This window comes from Fringilla coelebs (assembly GCF_963513975.1).
Source record: "Fringilla coelebs genome assembly, chromosome: 7".
In the NCBI taxonomy this organism is placed as follows: Eukaryota; Metazoa; Chordata; class Aves; order Passeriformes; family Fringillidae; genus Fringilla; species Fringilla coelebs.
Genome location: NC_140035.1, coordinates 25932853 through 25945312, shown reverse-complemented (window position 1 = coordinate 25945312; position 12460 = coordinate 25932853). Strand labels below are relative to the sequence as shown.

Below are 12460 nucleotides of genomic sequence, written 5' to 3'. Positions count from 1 at the left end.
CAACAGAATAGCACTGACCAGCCTGCTTCACTGACAGTGCTTCCTTAAAGCAGAAGGTCCAAAAACGGAGCATAACAAACTTCTCATTGAGTCAAGCAAATGACCTCTGCTCTGGCTGTTAAGTTTTACAATTGCCTCAAATCTGGTTTTCTGCATGTGCTGCATTTCAGAGATTGAAATGCTGAACAGCTCTCTGCTTTGTATGCCAGAGCGGCGACCATGCTGCTTTGGTTACACTGCTTCCTTCATAAATATGCACTATATTCTATCTACATGTTCCACAAAAAGTTGGGCTGGGAAGTTTTCTAAGCATATTGTTTCTTTCCACATTATCTCATTACTGTAATGCCTTTTTAATATAATTGCAGTACCTTAACCATGTGTCCACGCTACTTCAGAAAGACAAAGAACATAGTGCTTGTAGCTTAGCAAGTGAAGCAAGGGCTCCACGGTTAGGTAGCACACAGTCACTGTAGCAAGTATGGCTGTTTCCCTGCTTCCCTTCATGCCCATGGGCCTGTGACTGTGCTACAGCAAAATCGTGAATGAAGATCTGATTACGGGACAGAAACAAGCAAGCTGTTAGCAACTTGAGCAACTCCAGCAGAATAAAATGTGTTGTATCAGTTACATGTTATCAAGAACACCAAAGATATATCAGTTCTCTCTGCTCCTTCCTATCAAAGGTCCAAAGCTGCTTTGCAGTTCTGGGACTGCCAACATCATCAATTGCCCTAATACATAACAGGTCTGTGGAGATGCATCACAGGGTGTAAGGAACAAATCTGAGTATTGCAACACCTCTATGAATAGTGGTGGAGCTACTTATATCAGAAACAGAGAGAAGGAGTCAGCTTATAAAGACACAGCAGATCTATATGTTCTTGCAGTGAGAAGCATCAAAATCTATTACAGCAGCAGTGAAGCAAAAGCACACAGCTAACAGGACCATTACTGGCCTAAAGTTCTGAAAACTGAGTGAGATTGATTTTTTCAGAAAGTTTCCACATGACTGGATCTTTTAATATACCACTTAGGCTTAGTTATTTACTGATTTACCATATATTGTTCTGCATAAAGAACTACATAGTTGAGAGGAAATCCTCCTAGTGCCTAGCTGTAGGCCAGGTTGCAACAGCACTTGAAACAGTGAAAGTTACATCTTTTCCCAGGCCCAGCTCTAAAGAAGAAAGAAATTTAACTAGGGGCGTGCAGGAGGGGAAGCAAAGTACAGATTAATCTAAGACACTGTAACAGCAATAGATGTCAGGGTGCTTTCTGGATCAATTACTTCCTTCCATTAAAGAAAATCAGCTCCCACCTCACAAAAGAGAGCCCCTATTATCAGCAGGCAGTGTTCATTTCACAACCATTTCTTACTCAGTAATATGGTGGAACAGGTAGTTGTATATAAAACTATTTATCTCTTCTGTTAAAATCCTTACAGAAATTACACAAGAAAAAGAGAAATCAGGAGAGACAAAACTCTTAGTTTATTTTAATTATTATCCTGCACAGTTGTGTCAGGAAAAGAGAAAGCTTCTTCTGAATAAATTTTTCTTTTTAAAAACTCAACTGCATCTTCATTTTTCATTTCCTGAAACTTCTTGTTTTGGATCTGTAAGAAAGCAAAAGGACAGGGTACATTATTTCTATTGTCCAAACTACCCTGTCCTACAAACCAAGCACTCAGCAATGAGAAGGCCACAGGAAGTTGTTTCTGAAAACAAGCTCACTTGAATCATCGTGTCTATAAAAATCAGGGAAATAAGCCAAAGACACATAGGTTTCTCAAACAAAGCAATTAGTGGCTTGAATTTTTTTCCCCTCAACTAATAATTTACTGATAATGGTAAGTAGTAGCTTGACTTTTAGAGTTCCTCTCTCTTTTCTCCCTAGTGACACCACCATTACCCTGTAACTAGGAATTATACACAATTACCACTCTGGAGAAATCCCACCATTCCTGGTGAACCTTCATGCTTTGTAGAACAAGGCCTGATCTATACTGATCACTGTGCTGCTAACAGAAGCAGAGACAGTAGCAGAGCTCTTCTCACCAGAATCACATGATAGCCCAGTTTACTTAGATGCCGCTTCTTCATTGCCAGCTTCCCCTGGGGGTGTGTTGTACCCAGACAGAAGGCAGACACAGGAGCAAACAGAAAAGCCAACCTGCAACCAAGGAAAGCAGGGAAGACTTCACTGTACAAATGCAAAATAACCATTTATAAGACAATGATTCAATGATGTCCGTTAGCACTGCAGAATGTGTCATTCTGGTGGGCAAAAGCATCAGGACTGCAGAAATTTCATTATCCTCTTCTTTCTTCAGGTTTAAGAAATTTAGATTCTTTTCTTCCATGAGCTTCACACAAGCACCAGCATCTACCCAAATACCTACAGCAGAATTAGGTACTCAGATCTTCACTTCTCCCACAATGAGAGGAAAATAGATCATTCAACATTCTCCATTAAGTTGACAGGTTCTGCATTTACTTTGATCCTTTGCTAATGATATTCATAATCAGTCCCTTCCTGCCATAATAACCTATTTGGAAGGGTGAGGAAAGCTGAATGCCTCGGAACACTGAGTTTCTGTTACACAATTCACTAGCTCTCCTTTTATCAGAAAGCAAACTGTACAAAATACATTGCTGTGCAGTGATCCAGCACATAAATGTTAAGCATTACCCAATTCTGCTTAAGCATTACTTAAACGATATATGTCCTGCTTCAGTTACTGAGAGGTCAGTCTTCTACACAAGATTAATCACCTAAAATGTGGATATCATGATCCTTTTTGTTTAAATTATATTTCAGTAGCTGAATTAACTGACATAACATATCACTGAGATGCAAATTTTTGAGACTTCAGAGAAAAACTGAATGTTTAATTGGACAAATACTTTTTAAAAAATTGCTACCTACATTCATTACAAGAGTATCAGACCACTGTGATGTTTCCTGCCTCTTTCTCTGAAATGTTAAGTGTTAGCCTCTGTTAGAAGACAGTATCAAGCAGGATGAATTGTTGCTCTGCACTGGCATGGCAACTTTGGATAGTCTGGTGAGCACAAATAACAACTGAGTCACCTACTTTGCTTCTGCAAATCAGTGAACCAAAGAAGCAACTGGACAGGATACATTCAAATAAAACTAGCATGCTAGAAAAAATATGCAGTAAAAAAACCACCTCTGAACATGTGAGTCAGGATGATCATCTGTTGCTGTTATGGGGAGCACCTTCTTTCTGTCTGAATCCATTCTGATTTCAAAATCTGAAAACAAAACAATAAAACATTTAACTCTGCAAGAGGTTAAAATTAATGTTGTCATTTGAACCCATTAATTGTTCAAATTGTTCTCAAATGAACAGCTCATTTGAAAAAGTTAATAGACACCGTCGCTGGTCTGTTTCTAATTGCTGTTCTCTAATAATTGAATTATTACTGATAGCTTTCCCTCCCTACAATGAATATAAAGCTATAGCCTGCCCATCTCAAGAAAAAAAAAATTTTGGAAACTGCAAATTTAAGCTTATGGAGTGAAATCATCACTTAAAGAAACTACTCTTGATCACAGTCTGTCATGCCTAGTCAGATTTTCCCGCAATCCAATTCCTCACTAGAAATATTTAGGAATACAATTATTACTAGTACAGAAAAATTGGTAAGCTGGGTGGCTGGCAAACAAAAAAAAAAGGCAATATCCAGATGAAAAAGAAACCAAAATAAGTCATATCCCATTTTAGAAATGAAAGTATAGCCTACATCTTAGCCAGAACTCCAGAGAAGAAACAAGAGAAGTAAAGAGAAGAAAAGGGAAAAAAAGGCAACTGCTGTTTGGCTTTCTTTCTAACATAATTTGGTACTAAGATGTCAACTCTGTCAAAGCTGGCCACATTGGATTTATGTACAATTAACACCTGCTTGCTGATGCCTGAAAAAAAGGCCAAAGCAGCTTTGTCTACAAGGGAACTCATAAAAGTTTCAGTAAATTGACTTAAAAACTTTAATAGAAGCACCCTTGGAAGTAGATTCACCAATCAATGACATCATTAGTTAAATTACTGTGTCTTCAAAGCGTTAAAACTTTTAATCACTTGCACCCTATTCATATTTATTTCCATCTCATCATTTTGGAGATTATTAATCTGTATTAAAATAATATAACAGCAATATTACTTCATACCAATATGATATCTGTATGGCAGCTGAACATTTTGCCGAAACATGTTCTCATTTCCCAGAAGTTCTATCAATGCCTCCTGAGCCTTTCTGAGATTAAGAGATACTAATGAGGACAAATTCTCAGTCAGCACAAAGGCAGGCTTTGTGAAGGAAGGGCTGTCAAGTTCCACACATGTTTTCACACAGCGAAGCATCATTGTGTTTTGTTCCTTAAGATCATCTGAAAAAGGATACGAAAAATATTACATGCAATATATTATCCCAGAGAATTTTTCATTTCATTATCATTTACAGTCTGTTCTAGCATAGCAAAATCCACTTGTCTACTCTAATAGCTGTTGAAAATTGTAATGTGGAAACTAAATTCTCCTACAAACCATTCCAAGGACCTCATTGTAGCTCAGAGCATTCCAAATCCCATTTTTACTCATGACTCCGGATACTAAAGTTAGTTTGCAATGGTTAAGACTGCCTATGTTTACTGTTAAACTGCTGCCACCATGGGGCCCAAGACAATAAGCCTGATTCCCTAGAGCAGACCCAGATCACTCAGATCACCATCACTACATTAGCTTTGTCTTGAGGACTTCAAATTTAATATTAATCATGCTTTTGTTCTTTAATTTCTAATCTGCTAACACAATTACAAAAAATTACATACACAGGCAGACATCTTGTTTAAAAGAAGAACATGACAAAGTAAGGTCTGACCTGGCAGTGTAAGCTCATCCTTGCTGTCCTTTTGCAGCAACTCATCAAGTGCACGGTGGGGAAGATATCCTAAGATGCCAAGTGAATACACTGCCTTCAGCAGCTCTGTGTTAGAAATCTGAGGCAGGCACTTGTTCAAGCAGGTATGAAGAGTCTCAAAAAACCTTTTCCAAAAGGAGAAGAAAAGTATCTAAGTACATAAATAAGGCTACATGAAGTATATCGTTCTAACAAAAATACAACTTTTTTATCTTGTATAATTATATTTTGTGTTATCTAACATTAGGGTTTGATTCTTACTTTGAGGATACAGCTACCGATCAACAGATTTAGTAGCCTGGTCAGTCTAGAACCTGTTTAGTCTTTCAGTCAGAAAAAAAAATTATATTTAGAAAAAATATTGAAAGACACCTTACAGATGAATGAAACAGGATTATGAGCTCTCACAAATAAAATTAAGTACTAGTTGCCACAGATTGCTCTGTAATGACTATGTAACATATTATCAAGCACTCTAAATGAAAACTTACAGATGCTTTTGGACTCTAGGAACATGGTTGAGTCGTGAATACACTCGAAGAACAGTCAAAAGGTTTTTCAAGTTAAGGAAATCAGGGTCTTCTGTCACCTTCTCAGCAAAAATATCCAGCAGCTCAGTAGGCTGAAAGCCAAGTACCTCGCAGGCAGAGAGAAAAAAGATAATCTAAAAGAAAAGATAGTTCCATAAGTCAAAAAAACAGTGAAGCTGATCCTAACTGTTGATTTCATAGAGCAAAATTTTCAAAACTTTTATTTCTTTACTTATAAATAAATAGAACAGCATTTTAAAAATATAAGAGCTTCATCAGATTGGTATTCATAAACATTTGTTTTCCAAAGATCAAGCAAAAACGTGAAGAAAGGTAAGATGGAAGCATCAAATACTCTATTAGTACCGCTATAAATCATTTGGTCTTAAAAAATTTACCTGTCTTTTGTCCCAAAGGTAGGCAGTAGCATTAACATAGTCTGCTAATGCTGAAAACAGTTCCACATTACGGTACTGGAGAGTGTGACAAGTTTCCAGAATGAGAACTAACTGCCGAAATGGAACATCATGGACATTTTCTGTAACAGAAGATCAACGAAGGACAAATGATAAAAAGCAACAGGAGCTGTAGGTTGGACACACTGAGACACTGTAGGAACAGTTTGGTTAAGGGATGGAGGAGGGGAAAAATATGATAAGAAACTGTGGAAGACTGTGACTAGCTAGGCAAAGTTCAAATGAGCTAAAACACATTAAGAAACTGAGAGACAGAAGAAACCAAACTGAGCCAGAATCAAGCTACAATACATTAATCAGCAAAAGGGGACAAATTAACAAAATAAGTAAGATGACTGTATTCCCAGGATGTCTTCTGTTCAGTGATTTTTGATTTTCAGCATGCATCAAAAAAATGCTGAAAAAAGTCACTGCTCCCTCTGTGTATGCCCCCTGGCCTATGTACTGAGTGTGGTGAAAGTCCTATGGGAAAAGGCAGGATGTGAAATTAAACACTGTGTCCTAATATATATGAATGACCAGGCCAAATAAAGACTGTACAAGCAGCCTCAATGCTTCTGGGTCATTTCTATTAAGAATGCTGTTTTGCTACCTTCGTGCTTCTTGGGACACAAATTCTTATGTATTTTAAGCATGAATCAACACATACTGACCACATATACTTAAGCAATTTATTGGAAAGGTATAGAGAGAGGTGAAAGCATTTGTTTTCATTTAATATTTTTATGGGATACAGCATGAGGCTATTAAGCAGTACTCAATAATTAAATCCAGCAATCAAGGAAACGCTATTTTCCCTTTAGTTTATCAACTAATCACACTAAGTCACCAATCCATTCTGAAAGTTGCCAATTTCCAATTCAGATTTGCTATAAATTTTTATTTGAAATCTCTTTTCCTTGCTAAAATTAAATTATTTTTCTTAAATCCCGTGTACAGAAAAGTTTAAAGAAAAATATGTAATTCAGATAAATGTTAAGAAGGGCAGAGATGACAAGAGCTATTTGCTTTTATTATTGATCAGTAATTTTCTGTTCTGCTGCTTGTCAAATGGCTCCACATAACTATAATATCCTGTAAAACAAAGACGTTTCCTGAGTTTTAAAGGAAATCAGAAAAGGAAGATGAGACAATAATTAGGAAGAATTTGGTATAAGGAAGGGAAATTTAATTAACATATTTTTTTCTTACCCTGGATCTTTTTACTGCAGGAATTCAGGATTGGAAGGGAACAATAATTCATTGCAGCAAGAGCCATAAACATACGCAGCGCATTCGGAAAAGTCAAACCGTCTATTTCTCTCAGAACTGCCATCTAAAGTGAACCAGAGTTTATTAACTCCTTCATTCTTCAGGTATATTATCATTGCTTTCTGGTGAAGACATTATCACCAAAACTTTCCCAAAGTCCTTAGTTCAGATTTATATGAAAGAAAAAGAAGCAAAAAACAGCAAAAGCATATAATAACTACTGTCAATTTCTTAATGCACAATTATAGCAGGTCAAGTGCTCTAGAAATGTGTCACTACACAAGTTTCCAGCAATTTGCCTTGATATGGTTATTTTAAAAGAAAAAAGCCTCAGTAAAGGTCATTTCCAAATACTGTGAATACACATCTTCTACCAACTCTTAAGAAATAAGCAGAAATAAAACAGGTACAGTTAACTTAAAAGTTCATAGTAGTCCAATTATGGTTTTGCATGTGCATGAAAACTGTAAGCCTCTAAAGTGATTCAACAGTATGTGAGTAGCCTGTATTTTACAAAAACACCCAGTTATGAATGTGGACTGAGGCAGAGTCAGCTCTGATGCCAAAAAGGAGATTTCATTTATCAAAGCAATCATTAGCTTGATATAAATGACAGTAAAAATAAAACTACTAATTATATTGACTGTTAAAATACAATATTTTTACTGTATACATATCACAGGTTAAATACAAAATGCATCTATAAGAAATTGCCCTGTAAAAAAATAGCACCCTGTGGGCTCAGAAAATTAGGTGGCCCCTTTAGTTAACAAGTGCAAATGTTATTTTCCTCTCAGTTCTATGATATTTCATGAATGCTATTAAAACCTCTGACATCAGAACCCTACTGTTATGTGATGAAAACACCAGTAGGCCCTGTTTGAAAGAAGGTTTCCAAAAGGGCTTTTAAATCAGGGACAAAACTCAGTACACCCTGCTGTAAAACCTACAGCCTTGCACCCAGCCACTGTACTTCCCAGGGGACCTACCACATACACAGAAAAGCAAGACCATGAGCTTGGGGAGTTCTGGCATCTCACTCCCTCCAGTCCTCCTGCCCTGTACCGTTACTGGACACAGCCCCATCACAGACCAGTCTTCTGTCACCTCATCTTCAGCCACAGGCTGGGCAAGAGAACCAGGAAACAACCTGTGAGCACTTCTATGAAACACTATGTGGCCAACCCAAAGAGGTGATGGCACTGCTGTTTCACTGCCTCAATTTGTTTTGTTATTGTTTTGTTTTGTTAACAGCCTCCAAATATAAGTTCTTCCTACAGATATAGCTGGACTCTGATCCATATAGCAAATACAGCTGCCTTTCCATCACATTTTCTCTTTCAGTGTCTGCAAAGAACCATACACAATTTATAAATGATGCAAGAGCACAGGCTTTGTGAGAGTAAAAATGAGCCTCCAACTAACTTTACCTCTATTTTCTTTTTCAGAAAAACTGGAGCATCTTTTCCCAGGCATTTCATCAGGTTCTGCAGAATAAAGATGTCTCTGATACTTGAAATGCGTTGCTCCACTAGTAACCTGATGGAGAAACACACACAAGAGTTCTCCTCATTTCAGCAGAAACAGGTAAGTACCCCCATTCTTCTTCACTGATGTAGCCCCCAGGTGAAAGCTGTAATTCCTTGCTCCTCTCCCATCTTCCTTTTTCTTGAAATGCTGCCATAAGTCTACATGACATAGCTGCAGCACAGATATTTTACACATGGAAACAATTATAAATGCTTTCTTAGTGTCAATCCTGTTAATCTAATTCGTCCAATAGATGAATTGTTGCTGTTGATACACTTAACAGCAGGGGCACCTGAGCAGACTGCACATGTGCAAATATGAGACAGTGCAGACAGACAGTGCAAATATGAGTGCTGTTAAGCCTCAAGGAATTAACAACCTTCTGTAGAAAAAGAAAATTCCACATTTTTATCTTTAAATCATCAATACGCAGGCAAGATCTGAAAGAGACAGGACACTCACAAATGGATACAGACAACAACTAGATGCAAGTGAGGAATAAAACCAAACAGTGCTGTGGGCTGAACAGGAGATAACACGGAGATCATCCGCACAAGATGAAGGTGCGCTCTTAGCACCTCCTCTTCTGGCTCAGTGGATGGCATTGTAATTGTTAGGTCTGAACCACCCTTAAATATACCTGCACAGGTAAACATACCTACAAAAATATTGTGTCACTTTCTAAGGCAGTGCACTGGTCTGAAACTCATCCCTGCAAATGGGCCAGAGCTCCAGACATCAGGACAGAAAAGTGTAGACGGGACTCCTGCTTTCCACCAACTTCTAAGAATTGTGTAGCTGCACCTCCAGGAGAACCTGGGTTTTGGGTATCACATCCACTTTTTCAAAGCAGAACGTGATACAGGGTCAAAAGTACTAATCCATGGCAAGTTTTGTGATAGCCTCGGTAAAATCAGTCTCATGGGAAAGAGCAGATTGGTTACACACATAAATCACACAGGCCCAGAAAAAAGCTAAAGAAGTTATTCTGATAAATCACTACACAGAGGGACTTGCTGGACACAACTACTCTTCATCTAAGTTTTCCCTTAATAAACTGCAAGAAAATATTCCCAGGCTGTTAAACAATGCTTTTCATCATGAAAAATCAGACAGGTCCCTAAGTAAGGTAGTCTTATTACTTCCTGTCTGCATACAGATGAAAAAGGGATAGATATATGAACTGACTTGATCAACATCACAAAAAAAACTACACTGGTGGAGCAGCAGTCAGAACATAATCCCCTACAGACCAGTCTAGCACCCTTTACTACTGGAAGCCCTCCTCCTTGAAACTGCAAAGACAGTGCCAAAATTCACTGTCTAACATAGCTCTTATCTCATGGGATCATTTAAATTCCAAAAACACAGAACATATTTTATGTGCAGACATACTGTTGATGATTTCTAATGGACAAGCATTTCAACAACATTTAAATATGAAGAACACGTGAAATATATATTTTTCTCACTGTAATCCAGCTTGAAGAGCGCTCACATTCTTGTCTTTATCCATCCCTGCTAAAGTAGTTGCCAAAACTGAGATACATCGGTTATCAAGGTGATTGAGCTTCTCCTGTTAAAAGATTTGATAATGTGAGATTACTTCAAACAAGTAAAAGTTTCAGAAAAGAAAAACTGACCATCTTTAATCTGTAACTGCCATTTTCTTCCCCCCTTGAAAAATCAATTTACAAGCTTTATTTCTGCAGAACCCACAAGGTCTCACATCAGTCAAACTTAGTTGATTTGGAGAGGTAATGATTTTTGAGATTTCTGCTCTCTTTTAAATCCAAAATCAGGCAGTGGTTTCAAAAGTTAAGGAAATTAGAAGCACACACAAATGAATTATGGGAACTGTTTCCATGGAACATCAGAGTAAACCAGGGATGTAATCCAACTCCCTCTGATGCTGCACAGCTTCCCAGAATTACCCACTGGTCATTCTTCGCAAATTGAGGGGAAAGGTTTTCACACTTACTTGGCACACCCTGACCAAGGTCTGGACCAGGAGTGTGTTCTGCGGCACGCCGAGGCTCACCAGGGCGTGCAGGCTGAACACCAGGTCCCCGCGCGTCATCCTGCGCGCGTCGCGCAGCAGCTGCTGGCACAGCTTCATGAAAGCCGGGTGCTCAAAGATCAGCTGCTTCTCGTAGCGCTGCTGCTCTTCCGACAGGTTCTTGAACAGCCTCCAGGCCATGGTTAGAGAGTTTGTGTAGTGCTTGATGGAAACAGCCGCCTCTGCAGCCAGGTCCAGAGCATCGCAGGGACAGGAGCACTTCCGGAGACTGGTAAAGAACGGGTCACTATGATCCACTGCATGCTTCGCTTTGAAGCTCCCAGAATCAGCCAACTTTTCAACTTCCAAGGAGCTCTGGGAAGCCTTCTCACTCACCAAAGCCTCTGCACCAGTGCTGTAAACATCTGTCTTTTGAGATACAAACCGAAGAGACGATCCATGCAGAGAAGGCAAAATATTTAAAAGTAATTTCCTGAAGTTCACATTTCCTAAGGGATCCCTGTAACTGCCAATCCATAAAACGTGTTTTCTTGTTGTGGCTGAAGACTTGGGAGTGAGCACAGAACTGTACCTATGCACACATCTGACAGTATTTAACAAGTAACTTATTTTATTATTCATTTCTGCTAATGCCTCATGAATAGATTTGAAACGCCAGCTCCAAGTAAGGGATCCGATGACATTCTACCAGTGGAAACAGTTCTGGAGAAACTACACAAGATCACTCATCTGTAAAAACAATTAAAAATTATGGATTAGTTACCAGACCTTCAACTCCCACAGCTTCAACTGCCAAATCTGCACACTTCTAGAGGAAGGGAGAAGATCTGGTAAAAGAGCCCCGGAAAATGGTTTGCAGAGAGGTTTTTATTTGGTCTCCTACATTCCAGTACAACATGTCAGCACAAGGACAGCCTTTGCTTCCTCCTCGCTGCTCTACCTGCCAGCTCTGCCGGGAAGCAGAGTCTTTTCCTAAAGCACGTTTCCCCAGGCACACGCGTCTCCCGACAGGGCTCCGGAGGGTCCCTGCAAACTTCAGCAGCGGGTAATGGGATCCCACCCGCCAGCCTGTCCCAGCCCGCCTGCCATCCCACGGGACAGCCGCCTTTCCGGCACACCCGCGGGCGCTCGCTCTCCCGGTGCCGGCGAGAAGCCGCTGGGTTTCGGGATCACTTCCCGCTGGCCCTGGGAACGCTGCCCAACAGGGCGGGAGAGTACACGGGGACAGAGGTCTTTCGGCGGCTCCGCAGCGGCTCGGAGCACGCCGGAGGAACGGCGGGGATGGCGCCGGCCGGGCAGGGCCGGGGCTCCCGCTGCCGCGGTTACCTCGCACGCGCACCGCCGTGACACCGGGCCCGGCGCGCCGCGAGCTCCCGGCGGGCCGCGCGAGAAGGACGGCGCGGGCCGAGGGACAAACTGCCGCGGCGCGCGGCGCGTTGCTGAGCAACGCCAAAGCGACCGTTGGAGGGCGGCGCGCGCATGGCCAAGTTCGTGGTGGCGGGTGAGGGGAGAGCCGGGAGCCGGGCGGGGCGGCACCGGCGGCGGCGGCACCTTGCACCGGGAGCCGGGCGGGGCAGCTCGCCGTGCTTGCAGCAGGGGCCGCTGTCTGCGGGCTGACCCCCGTGCCCGTCTTTGCGGCTCTCCGAGAGCCGTGTCCGCACGGCGCGCAGCCTCCGGCGCTCCCGGGTCAGCGCTCCCCCTCATCCCGTC

General features: G+C 40.8%; 1 protein-coding gene across 2 annotated transcripts; it reads right to left on the bottom strand.

Annotated features, from left to right (window-relative positions):
• Positions 1-1480: 1480 nt before the first annotated feature.
• FASTKD2 (FAST kinase domains 2) lies at positions 1481-12130 on the bottom strand. 2 transcript variants are annotated; one of them, XM_084209791.1, is made up of 12 exons: positions 12077-12130; positions 10712-11479; positions 10203-10306; positions 8631-8739; positions 7141-7264; positions 5872-6011; positions 5435-5607; positions 4905-5068; positions 4195-4413; positions 3197-3281; positions 2061-2175; positions 1481-1618 (listed from the first exon to the last, which is right to left on the bottom strand). In XM_084209791.1, exons 2-12 carry the CDS (start codon positions 11369-11371, stop codon positions 1499-1501), a joined length of 2013 nt encoding a protein of 670 aa, XP_084065917.1. In that variant the 5' UTR covers positions 11372-11479; positions 12077-12130; the 3' UTR covers positions 1481-1498. The 2 variants fall into 2 exon arrangements, with proteins under 2 accessions (XP_084065917.1, XP_084065918.1); XM_084209792.1 differs by lacking the exon at positions 12077-12130 and adding an exon at positions 11691-12065.
• Positions 12131-12460: the final 330 nt, after the last annotated feature.

Coding starts and splice junctions, on each gene's coding strand:
- FASTKD2 (XM_084209791.1), bottom strand. CDS start 11,371: ATGAATAATAAAATAAGTTACTTGTTAAATACTGTCAGATGTGTGCAT. Junction 10,307..10,711: donor CCTTGGTCAGGGTGTGCCAA/GTAAGTGTGAAA, acceptor ATCTTTTAACAG/GAGAAGCTCAATCACCTTGA. Junction 3,282..4,194: donor GCCATACAGATATCATATTG/GTATGAAGTAAT, acceptor TTTTGTTTTCAG/ATTTTGAAATCAGAATGGAT.